At 37.9% G+C, this 17,985-nt stretch overlaps 1 protein-coding gene across 4 annotated transcripts in view; it reads left to right on the top strand.

The window, feature by feature from the left end:
* The window catches only part of atp8a1 (ATPase phospholipid transporting 8A1), a 346,241-nt gene extending 329,506 nt beyond the window's left edge, over window positions 1-16,735 (top strand). For all 4 annotated transcript variants that reach the window (XM_039751372.1, XM_039751370.1, XM_039751373.1 and 1 more), the window contains 3 exons: window positions 115-207; window positions 13,644-13,735; window positions 15,842-16,735. In XM_039751372.1, coding sequence (XP_039607306.1) covers window positions 115-207; window positions 13,644-13,735; window positions 15,842-15,939 — 283 coding nt within the window. In that variant the 3' untranslated portion in view covers window positions 15,940-16,735. The remainder of the gene's footprint in view (window positions 1-114; window positions 208-13,643; window positions 13,736-15,841) is intronic.
* The last annotated feature ends 1,250 nt before the right edge of the window (window positions 16,736-17,985 follow it).

The raw sequence follows: 17,985 nt of genomic DNA, 5'->3' as shown, positions 1-17,985 counted from the left end.
CCACTGGATTAAGCGTATTTTAGAATATAATTTTATGCTATATAGTAAATAAAATTTCATAATGGTAATGGCAAGACTATTTTAATTTCCAAAGACATTTTTTTTTTATTACAGGGTCAAAAGAAGCTGTTTTAAAACTCTGGTGGATGAAGTTCAGGAATTGGAGGCAAAATCACAGGACCCCGGAGCTGTCGTACATGGCAAAAGGTAAAAACTGCATATGATTTAACAAAACACAAAATGATTCCATATTGGAAAGAAAGATTCAACATCTTAGTAGGCAGCAATCAATGAACACCGTGGACTTCCAAAATACTCTTCTTGGGAATAATTGTTGGTCTTGGTACTTTAGTGAGTGGTGTAGAACCCTCATTGTTTACATAATATTTGGCCTTTATTCTCAGTACTTTTGCACTTCTAATAAGAATAGATCAAGATACCATAAACAAAGTTTGGAATGCTGACTCACTTATTTACAGAAACAAGAGCTTCCTCACCTCACTACAGAACAGTTAATATTATGGCCTGGCACAAGTCACTAGATGTGTTCAGCTAACAAGAGGTCTTATACTTTAGCAGTCTTCATCTGGCCTTGACAAGCATTCTAATTGTTTAGCGTTTATTACGTTGTACTAGAAACCTTTGGACATTGGAATATTTTGCATAGCACCCAAATGATTATGTCTGCTTTCATATTGAAGATTAATTCATAGCTTTCTCAGAATTAACATTTCTGTAAAACCAAAAATTTTAAATATTTCTATATCAAAATATGTTTTTGACATTGTTATCTAATAAGGCAACAAAGTATGCAAATAAACATTTGTCATTTAAGCAACATTTTGTATTGTTCGGTTATTAGTGCTATGTGGATATCTCAGGACAACATTTCAAGATTATAATTGTCATATATGTTTGAATGCCTCACTGCCTTAATTTCAAAGCTTGTGTCTGGCAGACTGAAAGTCACAACCCAATGAGAAGATAAGTTTCTGAGGGTCACCAGCTTGCGTGCTAAGGCACTTCACAGCACAACAGCTTCAAGCAAAGTTTCTCTTGTGAAGAGGAGACTTTGTGCTGCAGGATTGACAGGGCGAGTGGCAGGAAAAAAGCCATTCCTTAAAGGACAGAATAGGGCCTTGAAATATTGGCTGATGGCTACTGCAGATTGGACAAAAGTCTTATGGACCTATGAATCAAAATTTGAATTTGTCGGTTCATCATTCAGGGTGTTTATATGCCATCGAGTTTGTGAAAGGATAGTTGCTGGGTGTGTGACACCAACTGTCCAACATGGAGGCAGAAGTGTGATGGTCTGGGTTTTTTTTGCTGGAGGCAGAGTTGGTGACTTCAACAGAGTGACTGGCATTCTGAATCAAAATGGTTACCACAGTTTGGCTGTTATATCAGCAAAAGGTGGCTACTTTGATTAATGAAAAAATTGAATAAAATTTCATATACTTAATGATTCCTTGACTTATTTTTTTATTTGACATTGTTCTATTTGTTCTATGCCTTGATTTTCATGAAACATTAAGACATTAAACTGAGTGCATTTCCATCAAAACTGAAAAAACTGAGGAGTTATAAAATTTTTGACTGGTAATGTAAATAATAGGTACATAACATAACCATAAAATACATATTATTTCAAGAAAATGCATATTAAAAGATTATATTATTTAATATTTGTTAGCACAGGTGTTCAGGTATAATAATGCAGAAAAGCATAGCCTCCTTTGGTTTTTGTTTGCCCACTAGGAAGGGAACGCATACTCATGGTGCAATTCTTCTAGGACTTAATCTGAAATAATGAATGACCTAATCTAGTAATCTCAGACTAAATTCCAATTATAAGCAGATAAATTGCTGGAGGACTTTAAGTGATATATGAGATTGTGTGCACTCTTATTTAACAATGACCAGATACAAAATTTTAAGTTCGTATATGGCACCTTATATTATACTGAATGTTAACATATCTGTTATGGCCAAGAAAGGTCACTGCAGACTACTCTGTCAGAGACAGTTAAATATGTTTGTGGTGTTAAAGGAACTAATGGAAAATTTCCACAGATCCATGACTGGAAGTGTTCTTCATTACAGTTTAGCATTGCACTCTATATTTGCCACAGAGAGGCAGAGTGGTGTATGCTGCTTCCAAAATCACAAAAATCCACAAAATTTCCACAGTGGATTTCCTCTGCTCCTCCAGACTCGCACATAAAGCTGTTACACTCTTATTTGGCTCCTTACACCTGGGACACTCTTTGTTTCGAGGCTGGGGTCTGTATTACACCTCCTAGATTTTTCGCTTTGCACCTCAAGTACTAGGAAAGCAATGCATGTGAATTTTATACAGCAGACATCATAGGTTTTACCATAAACCAGCATCTCTTTCTTAAGTGATCCATAATCTTCCAGAAATTGACACGTGTCCCACTAAAAAACCCTTTCAGCAAATGATTTTCTTAAATTGTTGATTATTTTTTCTTCATAATTGAATGTCTGTATACAGTGATCCCTCACTTTTCATGGTTTTGTTTATTCATCAGTCCCCATGTGCCCTTAAACCCATTTGGGCAGTCATTTACTGTAAGAACACAGAAGCCACAGAAAATTGTTCAGATATTGCTGTTTTTAAAACATAATACATACTGTATGCTTCAGTGATCCCTTAAAGTACTTGCCATACTCTTATATTTACTTGCCAGATTCTAGTTCATTATACGAATTGTTGAAATTGGCCAACTAGAAAAGAACAAGGTAGACACCTATAAAATGTCATATCTGGGTTAGAGATTGTACAAAGCAAAGGTAAATATTATTGCAATAAAGTGAAAATTTATGGAAGAGGATTTGAGGAGAAAAACACATCACCTGAATAATATGTGAGGTGTTGTAAGATTGTTCAAAAAAAGAGCTAGACTTCAGTGAAAATATCTTCAAACTTGAATATACCATGTGCTACTGCAGTGCTTCCCCAGTTCAGTCCTGGACCCATTTAAAACACCAGCTAGCCATTTTCCCTCTTTTTACTCTTACTGTTTAATGAATTGGTCTTTTTCTCTTATTGAGTGTGAGATTTGCATTTAAAAGAAATGTATAAATATTTGTATTTTTGCCACTGCTATAAATGTTTGCCATTTTCATAATTTTTCCATATAGCTTACTTCTTTAATTGTATCCCAATTAGAGCTGCACAATTAATTATATATCAGTTATGACTCCAATTATGCCTTACTCGATATAATATTTGTGGAAAGTGATGATCAGTGCCTTCAATTTGCCACTCCCACTCTCAAGAGATTGAGCTTCCCGAGTAATAAACTGCTTTAAACAACAAATGCGTGTTGTAATCAGGCACAAACATACTCACTAAGCATACGTGCGCAAACTGCTAAATTCATTTTTAGGAGTCTGATTCCAAACAACATCTTTTAAAAAGTGTGCATATATGTCAGTTCTGTTTGAAGAAACTACCAGAAAAATTCTGATATATAATTGATGTTTAAATGTAGATCACTTATTAGACTTAAGTACCAAAATGAAAACAAGTGTTCTGGATTTGGATTTTTTGTTGTTGTTTTGAAAAGTGTACTGTGCAAACTGTGAAACCACTGCTGGCAGACATTTATACAGTCATTTAAAATTCAACCACATAGTCCAGAATGAAGAGTGCATGAGAGCTAAGCAAGCAGCACTAAGTTTCAGTAGTGTTAGGTCTGCGACACACATAGCCATTAATTACTTTTTATGCTAATGTGTGTCCATTAAAGCAGGCTAGAAAGCAACATCAGATAACAGTAGTCATCAGGACAAGGCTTTGATTAGAACTCATTTCAAAAATGATCAACAGTCAGAGTCAGGTGTGGCCTGGAAGGTCCACGAGAGGGACGATACCTCCCCTGGGCCATGAGAGGGCAGCTGCCCTGGTCTGTCCGGAAAGGTCACCCGGAGTGCTTCTGGGTGCTCACGCAGCATTTCCGCCACATCAGTGCTGCCATGAAGATCGTCACAGAGCACCTGGAGCACATCCGGGTACTGCATAAAAGGGGCCGCCTCATTCCAGTAGATGAGCTGGAGTTGGGAAGAGGAAGACAGAGCTTGTGGAGAGAGGAGTAGAGGCGGCAGAAGTATTAAAGAAGAAAGGAAGAACGAAGGGACTGAGTTGGCTGATTAAGGCATTGTGGTGTAGTTTTTTGTAATAAACGTGTGTGTTTTTGGATATTCAGCATCTGTTTGTCTGTGCCTGTGGGCTGTCCTTCCACAAAGGGGAGTCATCCTCTCCTGCAATTATTCTTCCAAAGTTACATTTCCTTTACTTTATTCTAAATATTGGACAAAAATTAAAAAGAATCTGAAACAACTGGCACATTATGCAACCACATCTGAATTGTGATTGAGTAGAACAATGGAAGCATGCCCAAGAATAACAGTTCATTATACTAATGAGGAATATACAGTACGCTGAAAAGCAGATGCCGCCAATGCTACTTCTTTAAATGTTTGTGGTTTTCATTACAATAATGTTAAGAACAATGGCGCTACCGCTCAAGAATGGCGTCTGCTAGCAGCATGTAACAGTGTGTTACTATCGAAATACTTCTCGAGTTTGCTATGCATTACCATTGTTACATGTAATGTATTTATATAATGAAACAAAAGGATTATCCGATTGTGTAAGCAATATGTTCATCATATGCTACTGTCATTTAACATTTTATTATCTAGTTTTATTTTGCATACACACACAGCATTTGTTTGCGTAGTAAGACACTAACTAACATTTCTATGTTTAACATTGCCCCAAATTTTACATTGTTGAAGGTTGAATGGTGGTGATGGCTGGTATTTCAGGGTAAAACAACTTTTATAATAAATGTGCTGTTACCTTTATTGTAAAAAATAAAAAAGAAATATTATTAAAAACTAGATGTTTCATTTTTCAACTAATCCTGCATTTTGCAATTTCATTTTAACAATTTTGAAGTGATTTTCTGTGAAGTGAGGTTTCCACTGTACTGTGTAGATAGAATACTCAGTTGTGTAGATAGTATATTCAGTTGGCAAGGCAAGGTGTATATTTCATTGTTCTTTTAATTGAAATTAATAACCACAATTATAATATCAAAGGCCAATAATCTCCAATTATCAATTTTGTCAAAATCATGCACCCCCAATTCTAATGATAGTCAATGATTAGGCCAAACAGCACTGAATGCTGAAGTAAAGCCCCCTCTGTGTTACTCCCAAATAGCTTGATAATTAGGAAATGATGGCTTAATTATTGGAAACACTTGGGAAAGCAAAAATAAAATCATAATGACAATGACATAAATTTTAAAAAACAGTCTGATAAAAATACTAAATTATCCCCATGCAACACATTAGAACAGGGGAGCCCAATGCGTCGATTGCGATCGACTGGTAGATCGCAAAGGTAATGCAGGTAGATCGCGTTGCATTCAAAAAAAATTTTTTTAAACGTTAGTTTATCATATATCCTCCCTATGGCATTTGCCACTTGATTGACATACAGGGGGCAGTCTGAGATCTCTTTTCTTCTAACACACTGGCCATCCCGCATGCACGATCAAACGCGCAAGCTACTGCAAAACTCCGGCTGTGATCTAGTTAGCTTTACAATTTATATTGACTAAAGAAGGGATTTAAAAAAAATTGTTTGGGGAGAATATGGGCTGGATGTGGAATTGGAAGAGGATTTTTTTTTCTCACAATGTCACAATCGAAGTGCGTTTGTCTGATCTGTCAATCTATCATTGCTATTCCAAAGAAGGCAAATGTGGAAAGGAACTTTCGAAATCTTCATAAAAACTACGAAACTGACTTCCTTCCAAAAAGCGATCTGAGAAAGAGAAAGGAGAGGGAACTAAAATCGCAGTTAATCAGACAGCCGTCATTTTTCAATCGGCTGAATTCAAAAGCTCCTTGACTGCATTATTCAGCTCTACTTATTTATGCGAGTCAGCCTTTTCCCACATGAAGATTATTAAATACAAATACTGTAGTGACCATAAATGTATTGAATTGTTATTGTGCCATAAAGGTTATTCAGTTATGCAAGGTATGACAACATACATTTTATGTATAAAGTATACTCAGTATATATATATATATATATATATATATATATATATATATATATATATATATATATATATATATATATATATATATATATATATATTTTTTTTAATGTAGGTAGATCATTTCGACCTGGTCATTTTAAAAGTAGCTCGCAAGCCGAAAAAGTGTGGGAACCCCTGCATTAGAACAGTCTAGATGAGAATAAGCCATTCAGCCCAACAATACTCGACGGTACATGCATGTTACATTCCATTAAAAAAATACCTAATCAAGTTTTGTAAGTTCTGGATTGATATCAAAATATAGAAACTGGGATATAATGTATCACTTAATACAAGTCAGAATCCAACTGAAAACAGAAAGAAAATCTGCAGCCACAGTGGGCATCAGGACTGAACTTTAGAAGCACTGCTCTACAGTCCTGTTTAGCTTTTAATAACTGTTAGTATTTACATTTTCATTTCAGTTTTGTGCTTTATCCTGAATGAATCCTGTCAATTTATTTGTCTTATTTAGGATTTTTTATACTCAAGGATTCTGGTTCTGAAGCTAAAATTGAGCTTTAACGCAATTATTCAGGAACTTTTTATTAATTTGCTTTTTTCTGGTACACTATTTTGCCTTCTTTTTGGGCTTTGCCATTTTGTGAATCGCGTCACCATGATGCAGGTCCCGGCTGTCAAGGGGGTCACAACTTTGACGGGGCAGTTGCTAAAAGGCTACAAGGTTGTGTCGACCACCAGTTTGTATCCAAGCTTCTGGAAAAATAAAAGAATAGCATGTGTTCCTTTCGTTAAAGCTCTTGGTAACAACTTCCGTGCTACCTATTTCTTAACTACTATTTTCTGTTTTGGGCTTCATTGACTTCTTGGTTATTCAAGCACTGACTTTACTAATCAGTCTGAACCATATGAAGTGGCAGAGGCTGAATTGGTGTCCGGTGTTTCAACAAAAGGAATAATTGATGGCAGAAATGCCGTTAACATCTTCACTTTTCAGTGTAACTCAGTGAGACAAGTGTTTAACAAACGCACCCTGGCATGCCTGAGGACCTGCTTAAACGTGTGCATTAAAAAAGTCAAATGTCTTTGCACCAATAAATATATGTTTAAAATAACACGCTTTAATCTTTATTTGCCTCAGTCATGTTGCAGCAATTCCTGCAATCATCATTATCTTAGCCATTATTAAAATATACACGGCTCCTTCATTGAAGCTGCAGATGCTCCTTGTAAAATCCCCCATTGAAGTGATCTAACTGCAAACAAATTACAGAGTACAAGCGAGTTAACTTGTTTTTACACCTTTTATTTTCATCAAGAGCTTTCTGACAGCTGACAGCTATGAAAAGCTGCAGTGGCAAAGGTCAGGATGGATATTTCCCCTAAGTGTCACTCCTCTGACATTAATTGCATGTTTAATAGCTCATTATTGGGTTAAGCTAAAATAATTCAGTTTTCTTTCATTCTTCGAGTGCCATAAGCTATTTGTTCACTGTAGTATCTTTTGACATGACAGAGCAAAGAATTAAGAATGTCACAATCATTGTTGAGTCTTTCTAGCTTGTTTTTTGAGCCGGACACTGAGAGGATTATACTCGTGTTACTTCTGGCCAGAGTGGACAGGATGAAAGTACAAATAAATAACCTGTCCAAAGTCTGCCTTCTGCTTTACGTTGGGTGTTCATTTTATCTGTATTTTAATGCTGTGAATGTTTTGCAGTTTAAGGCAGTGTGGTGTTAGGGTGTCTCATAGCTCCGTGCACTTGCATCCATTTTCCAGTTCAATCATTGTGTGCATGCGGTTTTCTTATTGTCTCTGTGCCGGTGGTCCAGAGTGGAGTAGTCTCAGTGTTGAGTCCTGCAGTTGACAATAATGCCATCCAGGATCCAACTCCCACCCCTACCAGTGCCATCACAGCAGGTTCTCCAAGTCCCGAAAATGAATGGCTTAAGTGGATGCCTTTTACTGCTTGTTTGTAATTGCCATCATGTCACTGTGCTTGGCAGTTTGGTTTCTTAACAGTGATTTTCAAACACTTGCTGATAGTAAAATACACTTAAGAGCTGATAGCTTTTAAATTTTAGGCAACACCATCACAAAGCACAGTGTGTATCTCCATCTTCTGCTTTGATGTGAACCGAGACCCTCAGTGTCCATGTCTCCCTGACCTGCTTGTAACCTCAGCTGACACTGGGTCATCATGCTCTAAAAGAAAAGATGTCAGCAGCACAGCCTCAATCACAGGTCACAGAGGATCCTGGAACAAAGAGGTGATGAAGCACCAAGACCCAGAGAGCAGTAATCTGATGCTTTTTATTTTCAACAAATTGGGACAACTGCACAGCCTCTCCCCCCAGGCTGATAGTCTTAATAGGCACGCATTGTCCCACCTGAAGTCCACCCATTGCTAGCCTCCTCTGCTCAGAGGTTTGATGGCACAATTTTCCTTTAGAGTGATGCCTGGACAGTTAGCAGGCAACATGCTTAGAAGAATGAGGGCAAGAAGTTTGGAGCAGGCTGTTATGACTGTTTAAGAGCATGTTGCCCTGTGTTTCAGTGAAAAATGAGCATTGCTCATTGGAATGTGTCTTTTGAAATGATTGAATTAGAATATAGTAAATGATGTAGAAGTCTGTTAAGTTCTGACTAGAAATTTGGGCATTGGTAACCTATATATTATTCCTGGTCCCCTGTTAATAATGGTGGACCACCTGCAGCTGCCAGCTCTAGGCATTTGTCCTTAGGACTTCTATATTTGACACTCAAGACCTTGAAAGTATTTCCTTAGGGAGGCCTGGAAGCAAATCACGGCTCATGCATGAAAAGCCCTCCTCAGGCATTACGACCATTGCACTTAGAATCAAATGGTGGGTCTGGACAAGAATTCAAATGCTGGATGAAAAGAAAACTAGGGCCTTGAGGAAACAGCATGGAAGGAGAGCTGGTATTTGTAGGTGGGAAGTGTAAAAGGTTCCCCAGCAGACATGCCTCATGCAGTCAGGCCCAGTGACGTAGCCAATATGAGTTTCTGTTGCTACACGTGTTACTCCTTGTTTTTCTTCATCCTATTACTTAATAAAACACCCCTTTCCCATAAGGTAAGGCAGACAGCAGTTTCGACACTAGGTAGTCATACTCACTGGTCATGGTACCAAAGAGTGGTGACGTGTTACATGTTGATTAGCACCAGCAAGTAAGAATTTAACTTTAGTGTGTACATGTAACAGTACTGAGCCTATGAACTTCTGCCCCCTTAATTGTGATTGTCCACTATTGTTTAAAAAGTGAATAGTTATCTCATTTTTAGACATAAAAATACTGCTTAGTATTAGAGCTGCTTATTTTATATGGCATGTCTTCTTCACAGTTATCAAGGGTGCTAATAATTCTTGTGGCCACAGTGCATTCAAAGTAAAAGCTCCCACAGAGCCCTGGTCTCTTTTTCAAAGTCACCATCCCCAGCATTCAGCAAGATGTTCCTACAAATGAAAATCTTCTTTCAGGACATGATGATTGTTTAAAATAAATTATTTGCAGAATGCTAGAAACAGATAATGACATAAAAGCCTAGTTCCCTATAAAAATGTATTGAACTACTTTGGTGTCTATATTTATTATGTGACTCGCCATTCCATGGACACATCGCAGCTGTCCATATTCCACAAAAAAATCCTTTCACATGGTTTTATCTTCTTTATTACATCTAATAAAATTATCAAGCCTCCCTACAGGCCTAGGTGGGTACACTAAGGCTGATCCTATAGTCCCATCCATACAAATGCTCTTTTGCGTTCAGGGGCAACTGGGCGACAGGCAACTCTGCGAAAAGACAACTTGGCGACATCCTTTACCAGTTAGATAATAGTTAGGTTCAAAGAGATTTTTTAATAATATTTAAATGACAACGTAGGGTGCCGGAAAATCCACAGAATCACCTGCTGTATGAGAGTCCCAATACGTTGAGAGTAAAGATATTCCTTAAGCCGTACTCGTAGGTCACCTTTTGTAATCTAAATAACGTTATCATATGATTACAATCAATACAATTTGTATAACGGATTAGCAATTTTGGTTGCAGAAGATAATGTAAAATACAGTTTGTTCCATCTGCAGAATAAAGTTTGTTCGTCAATTATATTAATTTATTTTCAACATTTTAAATCACGTTGTCATTTAAATATAATTAAAAAATCTCTTTGAACCTAACTATTACCTAACTGGTAAAGGATGTCGCCGAGTTGTCTTTTCGCTGGGTTGTCTTTTACCGAGTTGTCTTTTCGCTGAGTTGACTGTCGCCCAGTTGCCACCAAACTGCTTTTTCATTTAAAAACAACCCCCATGCGTAAAATGCCAGATATCCAGCAGCCCAATTGTGGTGATACTTTTTTTTTCCCAAAACTTACACTCTTCTTTTAGGAAAACGCATGTGATGTTTTACCACAAGTTCAGCATTATGTGTCCCTAGGAGGTTATGACAATAATTGCATTAGAAAAGTAAAATTGATTTTGTGCTAGGAATACTTTGGCCACATGCCTTTATAGTGACTGGAGTTTTCTTGTGAAGCACCATTTGAACTGCAGTGACATCTGTGTCTGGGACAAGATGCAAAAAAAAAAGAAAGGCAGTAGTCATTGCACTTATCTAGAAAAAAACTGTACCTACCATGAAAAATGTCCTTTTCAAATGTAGCAGAGAAATAGTGTTTACAGGGAGCTGGATTTAAGTATTTGTTTTTCTCATACTTGCAGAAACTCGCCAATGGGGCACAGGTCTGGCCATTATTAATTACTTCAATTCTGTTGGTTTCAAGATGCATTAGAAAATGGACTGGATGAAACTGGTGAAGAGTACATGCTGACATTATGACAGGCAGCAGTACTCATTCAAAGGATTGTTTCTAAACAATGCTACTTACAAAGCGAGTATCAAGTAGAGGTTTTGGTGTTGTGTTGTCAGAGCTACATTCATTCTGCACGCTGCTCCAGACTCCTCTACTCTTTCACTGAGTACAACAGATGATAAGCTTAGGGGCAGAATGTGTTAGGCAACCTTAAGCAGTTAAGAAAAGGAATTCTCACCTCAGCTTCATAATATCAGACGAGCTCCACATTCTTAATAGATATCCAGGGTGCCCTCTTGGCCAGCCAGTTTCTAGAAAACAAGGTCCAAAAAAGGTTCTGTTTATGACTTTAGGGCCATCCCCAAGTGTGACTTCTGTTTTGAGGCTGACAAGCTCAGACTTCTGTTCTCAAAGCCCCTGAGACTGTCTTGGTCAATTTACTGTTGCAGTCAGTCTTACGAAGGCTTGCAGTTGGGATGTCCGGCTTCATTCTTTCATTCTTGGTTCTCCAGATAGATGTGACGATCTTGGTTTATCATAGTCACAATGAAGGTGGGGGGTACTGGAGGAGTGTCCCCGGCACTCAGTACTGACAGTGAGTGTCGACTTATCCTAACAATGACGATTGATTTGTGCACATACTGCGTTCTATAATTTCATTACAATCTGTAGTTTTTATTCCTGCTTGTGTAGTTTTTGCAAATTGATGTTTTTTATCAACAGGTATTCCATAATTTCTGCTTGCAATCCTTGGATTATTACATAGTATACTAAAATATCTGTGTGCATAGAGAATACAAACACCACATGGCAGTTCAGCTTTCAAAATCAAAAGATTAGCATGGAATTTGTTTTGTTTACAATGCAACTACTGGCACCCAAAAAATGAACGTTTACTTATGTACAGTACTACAGTAAAGTTTGTAGTGTCAATATTTATTTTACTGTATATTTAAAACTAGCTGTGTTGCCCAGCTTCACCTGGGAAATTTCGTAAGTCAATGGGCCTCAGTTACGGTGCTGTCAGTTATATAGATGTATCAGAAGTACTGTGTAACTAACCAAGTACTTTTCTATATACAATATTTGTAGGTTTTTTTGTTTTTTTTTTTTTAACTGAAGACTAATATTACTGGGAGGCAATATTATGCATTAGTTAAGGCTTTGGACATTAAACACTGAAGTTGTGAGTTCAAATCCTGCTCCTGTCACTCTGTGACCCCGAGCAAGTCACTTCACCTGCAAGTGCTCCAGTCGGAAAAACAAAAGAAATGTAACCCATTGTATCTCAAATATTGTAAGACACCTTGGATAAAGGAGTCCATTAAATAATAATATTATTAGGTCACTGGAGCTGCTTATTCTTGAACATCTTAAACATGTTATACACAATTGTCCATGAGGAAAACACTCCTGCATTACATCAATTCCTGTTTTTCCTAGCGACTTGGCTTTTGTTGGCGGTCGTTGCATTCATGGTCGTATTCATTTGAATCAAAATTGGTAATCAGCAGAAATAATGTGAAATTTGACTATATATTTTTGTCATTATTAGACATTTACAATTCTCACTTTTTTATATTGTTCACTCAAGTATTTCTTGTTTTTCATAATTTGTATTTCATCCCCTTTTTAAAGTCTGCAGATGCGAAAGTATATAGAAAGTATATTAAAAGCAGGGGAGTAGGGCATCCCCATTCAATGTAAGCAGACGTGCATGTAAATGATTTTGGATGTCGGGGTCCTCTTTCAAAGTCCGTAGATGTGCATGTGTATTATAATGGAGTAGCTCACGTGAGACTCATTAAGTGTAAACTGAGACTGTTGCTCCAGGCTTATGTCGGATTGGAGAATATCACTTACGCCTCTACTTCTCTCTCCCTCACATTTTGTTTCTAGCGAAGTGACACCAACATTTATAGTCACAGCACCTTGCACCGTCACTGGAGCTTTATAGCACTTGCTAAACATTGCACTTCCCATCTTTCTTGAGGTTCGCTAATCTTTGTCCTTTTATTTCACACCTAACTGTACACAGCAAGCATGATCACATCTCTTTATTTTCCTTTCCAGGACACCACCTCTTCTTCAGTGTGCATGGTCCATAAATCACTTCCACTCCTTCCTTCATTTGCACAAAGCACGCTTTCAGTGGAGTGTAGTGCATGCACGGTAGCATAATATTATACAGTATTATATCAAAGTACATAAATTTGAACCGGCTTTAAACAAAGTTAAACACATTTTTCTGCGCACACAACATTCCAAAAAGAAAAAAAAGAATATAATTGAATAGATGACTGGAATGTGCTTTTTATAGTTAAACAATAGGCAGCATAAAGGTGGCCTCTTTGGCTCACTGGCTTTACTGGCATGTCCAGCTTGCGCCTTTTTACAGGGACAGTTCAGTCATGGCAGGGTCCCTCCTTAGCAGCCATCATGACATAAGGCAGATATGGTTACCCAATCCAAAGATTTTGGAGCAACTTCTGTTTAATTTATTGGACATTCTGAAGTACAGAAAGCAATGCAGTAGAGTCTCCTCAATTTATATTTTACTCAGTAGCCGCAAACAGGTATTGATGAGTTCTAAAGAATGAATAGTCATATTATCACTTAGAAGTATTAGTCATATCCACATGTATTTCTGACAGTAACTTTGTGTGTGTTGTTGCTTTCATTACACAGCCTCACTGAACGAGCTCAGCTCCTGAAGAACGTCTTTAAGAAGAGCACGGCCAGCCTGTACCGTTCAGAATCCATGCAACAAAACCTTCTACGTGAGTTGCCTTTCCATATTGTTATCATCATCATCTTCAAGTCTGCTGTTTTATGTAAAGACTGTGTGCAACCTAAAAATCCTCTGAAAACAAAAAAGATAGCAGCTGTGGCTGAGCCATATGAACTACACATGTGTTCTATGTAGTGAGTAGAGTTTAGATGATGTGCTCATTATGTCTGCAGGAAGTATGCATGTTGCCCCAGTGTCTGCGTGTATTTTCTCAAAAGATGTTTGTGTTACCTAAATCGATCACTGTAAATTCACCCTTTTCGCTATCCCATGTCCCCAGAGCAGTCGAAGTTCAGAAAACTAACAGTTAACACTAGAATTCCTGAAGCCTATGCAAAAACCTTAAATCTCTTCGCACCTCTCCATTCAGCATCTTTTGTGTTGTAAATCCGTCGATCAACACAAGCAACAAGCAGCCTACTGTCCCATCCCCCACCTTGACTGAGCTCAACTCTCCCAGCTCAAGCCAAGACTCCTTTATCTGCGTGTGATGTGCCTGGAGTTGTATAGTGTAAATAATACAGTATATCGTTATTTGGAATACATGCATTTCATGTGTGTTCCGTATTTACAAAGATCTGGGTAAGTGTAGGATGAAAGGAAAAGTGAGAAATACTGAACACATACCTAAAGCAGAAATTTTTTCCATGTTATACAATAATGACGAGAAGTGTGTGAAGACTTTAGTCCAAATATCAAATAAACACGTGCGCTGTTATTCAAGAATATAACCAAAGGAAAACAAAAAAGCATTCGATTCATATGTTGCTGTCAATTGAGTTAAAAATTCAAGCTGAAATGTCAGTTGACAGGGAGTTTACATGTTTTCTTGAATGGTGCAGAGGCTGCCTTATAACCCAAAGGCCCAGGTTCGAGACCTGGTGCTCCATGTTTTGAATACTGAGCTGCTATTATTATTATTATTTCTACAATATAATAAAAACACACATTTGATTTGAGTCTGTAACACCCTGTGTAAATTTTGGCTACTTGTAAAAGTTAGCACTTGTTTTTTTTTTTATTATTCAGTTTTATTCTCTCAGTGATGTTCACATGGTAAAACGAACTTGCCTCTCCCGCTTTGAGTTGATGGCATTTATCTCCATTCTTTTCACAAGAGCAGCACTGTGACTGATTGCTGCTCAGAACTTTTTGTTGTAGCGGCAATAAAAGATATGATGTCCCGTGACCGCTATCAGACTAGACTAAGGCAGGACCGTAGAAACAGGCAACTTCTTCACAGCGCTTTTGCTGGCTAATAGACTGCTGCACCGCAACACAACTCTGCTTGGCACCATAAATAAAATGGGACTTCCACCTGCAGCTAAAGTCACTTCAGTACGCGAGCAATTCACCACGCTAGTGTTTAGATCTGACAGCACCGTGCTGACAGTGCATACACCCAAACTTTACAACCGGCTGTTACAGACTGAAATCAAAGGCTTCTTCTTTTTGGGCATATACACCGTCAGCATGGCGCTGTCAGATTTCTTGCATTTCTCGCATTTCCTTTCATCCTACACTTACTCAGATCTTTGTAGACACAGAGCACACATGAAATGCATGTATTCCAAATAATTATATACTGAATTATTTATCCTATACAATTCCAGGCACCCCATACGCCTTGGCTTGAGCTGGGAGAACGTTTTGCCCGAGCTGAGCTCTGTCAAGGCGGGGGATGGGACAGCAGGCTGCTTGTGCTGATCAATGCATTTACAACACAAAAGACACTGATGGAGAGGTGCGAAGGGATTTAAGGTGGGCCGGGATTACAAGTTTTTTCGTAGGCTTCAGGAATTCTAGTGGTAATAAAGAAAAGTTAAAACTATTTGCCATTTGATTTTTACAGTGTCTTGTGACATTATAAGATTAGTTACAGGCAAAGCTAGTTTTGTTTCAGCAGTGCACATTGTGAGTGTGAGTTTTAAAATCTTGGCAATTACTTTTCACTTAGTTGAATTTTTTAAATATTGACACTTTATGTGGGAACTGGTGACGAAGAACATTGCTCTCCTGCTGGGAATCTAATAATATGATCAAAGAAAACAGTGTCTCATATTTCAGTCAAATAAAAGTGTGTCTTTTGTTGCAGATGGATATGCTTTCTCCCAAGATGAGAATGGAATCATCTCCCAGTCTGAAGTAATAAGGGTCTATGACACCACTAAGCAGAGACAAGATGAGTGGTGAATTTTGTGCGTTTAAAGAGGACTTAGTTGGGAAAAGAAATCTGTAAGAAGACATGGTTTTACAGGACGCAAGTCTAGAAGCTTTTCGAGGCTATGTCCAAACTTTCCAAGTGTAAAAAAAAAGTATTTTGATCTCAGTAAGTTTAAAAAAACTGCTTACCTATTGTTGATGATATCATGACCGTGGGAATAGATTTAAAGAAAACATCCATCCAAAGATTGCACAGTATTCACCCATGAGTCTAGGAGGAAGGTTATTAAATTGTACTTTGATTTTCTCACTGTTCCACTTTTGTCTTATACTCAAAAATTTAGTTGACAGGTGTCTACTGTTTTCAGTAGGGCCAATGGGTCTCATAAAAACATAAACCATAGTCCGGCATAAGCATCGCAGCACATCTGAGGAGTAAATGTGAATGGCCTGGACCACTGGACATAGAGTCTCCACTCTCGGACTCGGGTTTGCCAAAGAAAGGGTGGAGCGTTACACCATCAGCTTTAAGGTGCCCCTCTGAATCTGTTTTTTGGGACATGTAAAATGTAGGTTCACAAGATCAACATTCCATGACGGGGAACTCAAATTTGGAATGAGCCTGGTGTGGTTTGTTCCTCCAGTTCTTGCTTTTAATCCTGTGACACTAAAGTATGTCAATATGGCCTTATATGTGCACTTCTCCATGCCTTGCTATGAAATTGTATTTGAAAGATGAGTTGTCAATGTGCCTGGCTATAATATGTTCTTGTCTATGTAGTAATTAATGGGAAATCAAGTATTATAAAACAAAACAAAAAAAAAATCCGGTTCTACCATCCTTTAGATTTTCACAGATGGCAGTGATGTTGCTATTTTTTGTGCTTTTTGGACCACAATTAATACTCACAATAGTGCCTAAGTCATCACAGATTTTCCATCCTTGGCAGTATTAAGTGCATGTTTCCTTTACAATCGCTATACCTGTTAGTGGGGCAGTCCTCGGTGTGTGTGCGTGTGTGCGCGCGCGTGTTTGTGCTGTTTCAGTCGCACTGCTGGCTCTCAGCGTTGCCTTCATCAGATGTCGTCTTTGTGCCAATAGTGGAAGGAAAGTAAGTGTAGCAGAGGTGACGATTAAAAACAAAGAACTATTCATACTTTTGCTTTGGGTGAAATGAGCAAGCAAAAATGTCTCGTTGTGCTCTTTTTTCAGCTCATTTGTTCAGTGATTTGAAATTTTGCGTTGAGGTCCTTGTTGAATGAGCCCTTTGAAATGGGGCAAAGTGCCAAAACAAGCTAACGAATGAATCAAATCATGAAGTGCATATTTACAAGGTTAATAAAGAGAATCATTTTCAGTCTACATCAAGCACTTCACATTGCACATCTTCACTAAAAGTGAAAAATCTACTGTATTGTTTTTTTTTCTATGGACTAGCTTTTTGTCTATCGTATTAAAAGATGGTAGAATGATGAAAATCATATATTTATTAACTTCAAACAATTTGTGTGTCTAGGTCCGTTTTCTCCCTGTGGGAGAAGGAATCTGTATGTGTGTGTGTGTGTGTGCGTGTGTGTGTGTGTGTGTGACGTCTGTCCGTCTGCATGGGTTATACAGTCCTGAAGAGTATTCAGTTATTTGCATGATCATTGGTGCTAATTTTGCAATGTGATTTCAGAGCAAAGTTGCACTCCTCAGTCAGAACTAGGGTTCCAAAAACTAGACGATGCTTGAAGGGTTGTTTCTCCGATTATCTGTTGTATGTGTTCAGTTCCCTCTTAGTCAAACGTTTTTGGTGTTGAAATTTCTGGAAGGCAAGTTTAGTATCCGGATTTGTGTTGTACATAGCAATTTTCCATTCCATTTTGTCTGTACTGTATATACTGCAAACTTCAGTGGTCACTCAAAAGCATGATGATGTATTCTTTTAACACTGTTTACAAGTTGTGAAAGAAAACTGTCTGATTTTAATGTTATTTCGTTTTAAACAAGTCCAAGCGTACAGTATTACTAAGCTGTTGAAAACTGTTTGATGTTTCTGGAGGAACTGGGTTCTTTCTGTAAAGAGGAAAAAG

Source organism: Polypterus senegalus, chromosome 4 (genome assembly GCF_016835505.1).
Source record: "Polypterus senegalus isolate Bchr_013 chromosome 4, ASM1683550v1, whole genome shotgun sequence".
Taxonomy (NCBI): Eukaryota; Metazoa; Chordata; class Cladistia; order Polypteriformes; family Polypteridae; genus Polypterus; species Polypterus senegalus.
Note: the sequence above shows the minus strand (reverse complement) of the source record. Positions and strands in the feature narration are given on the sequence as shown.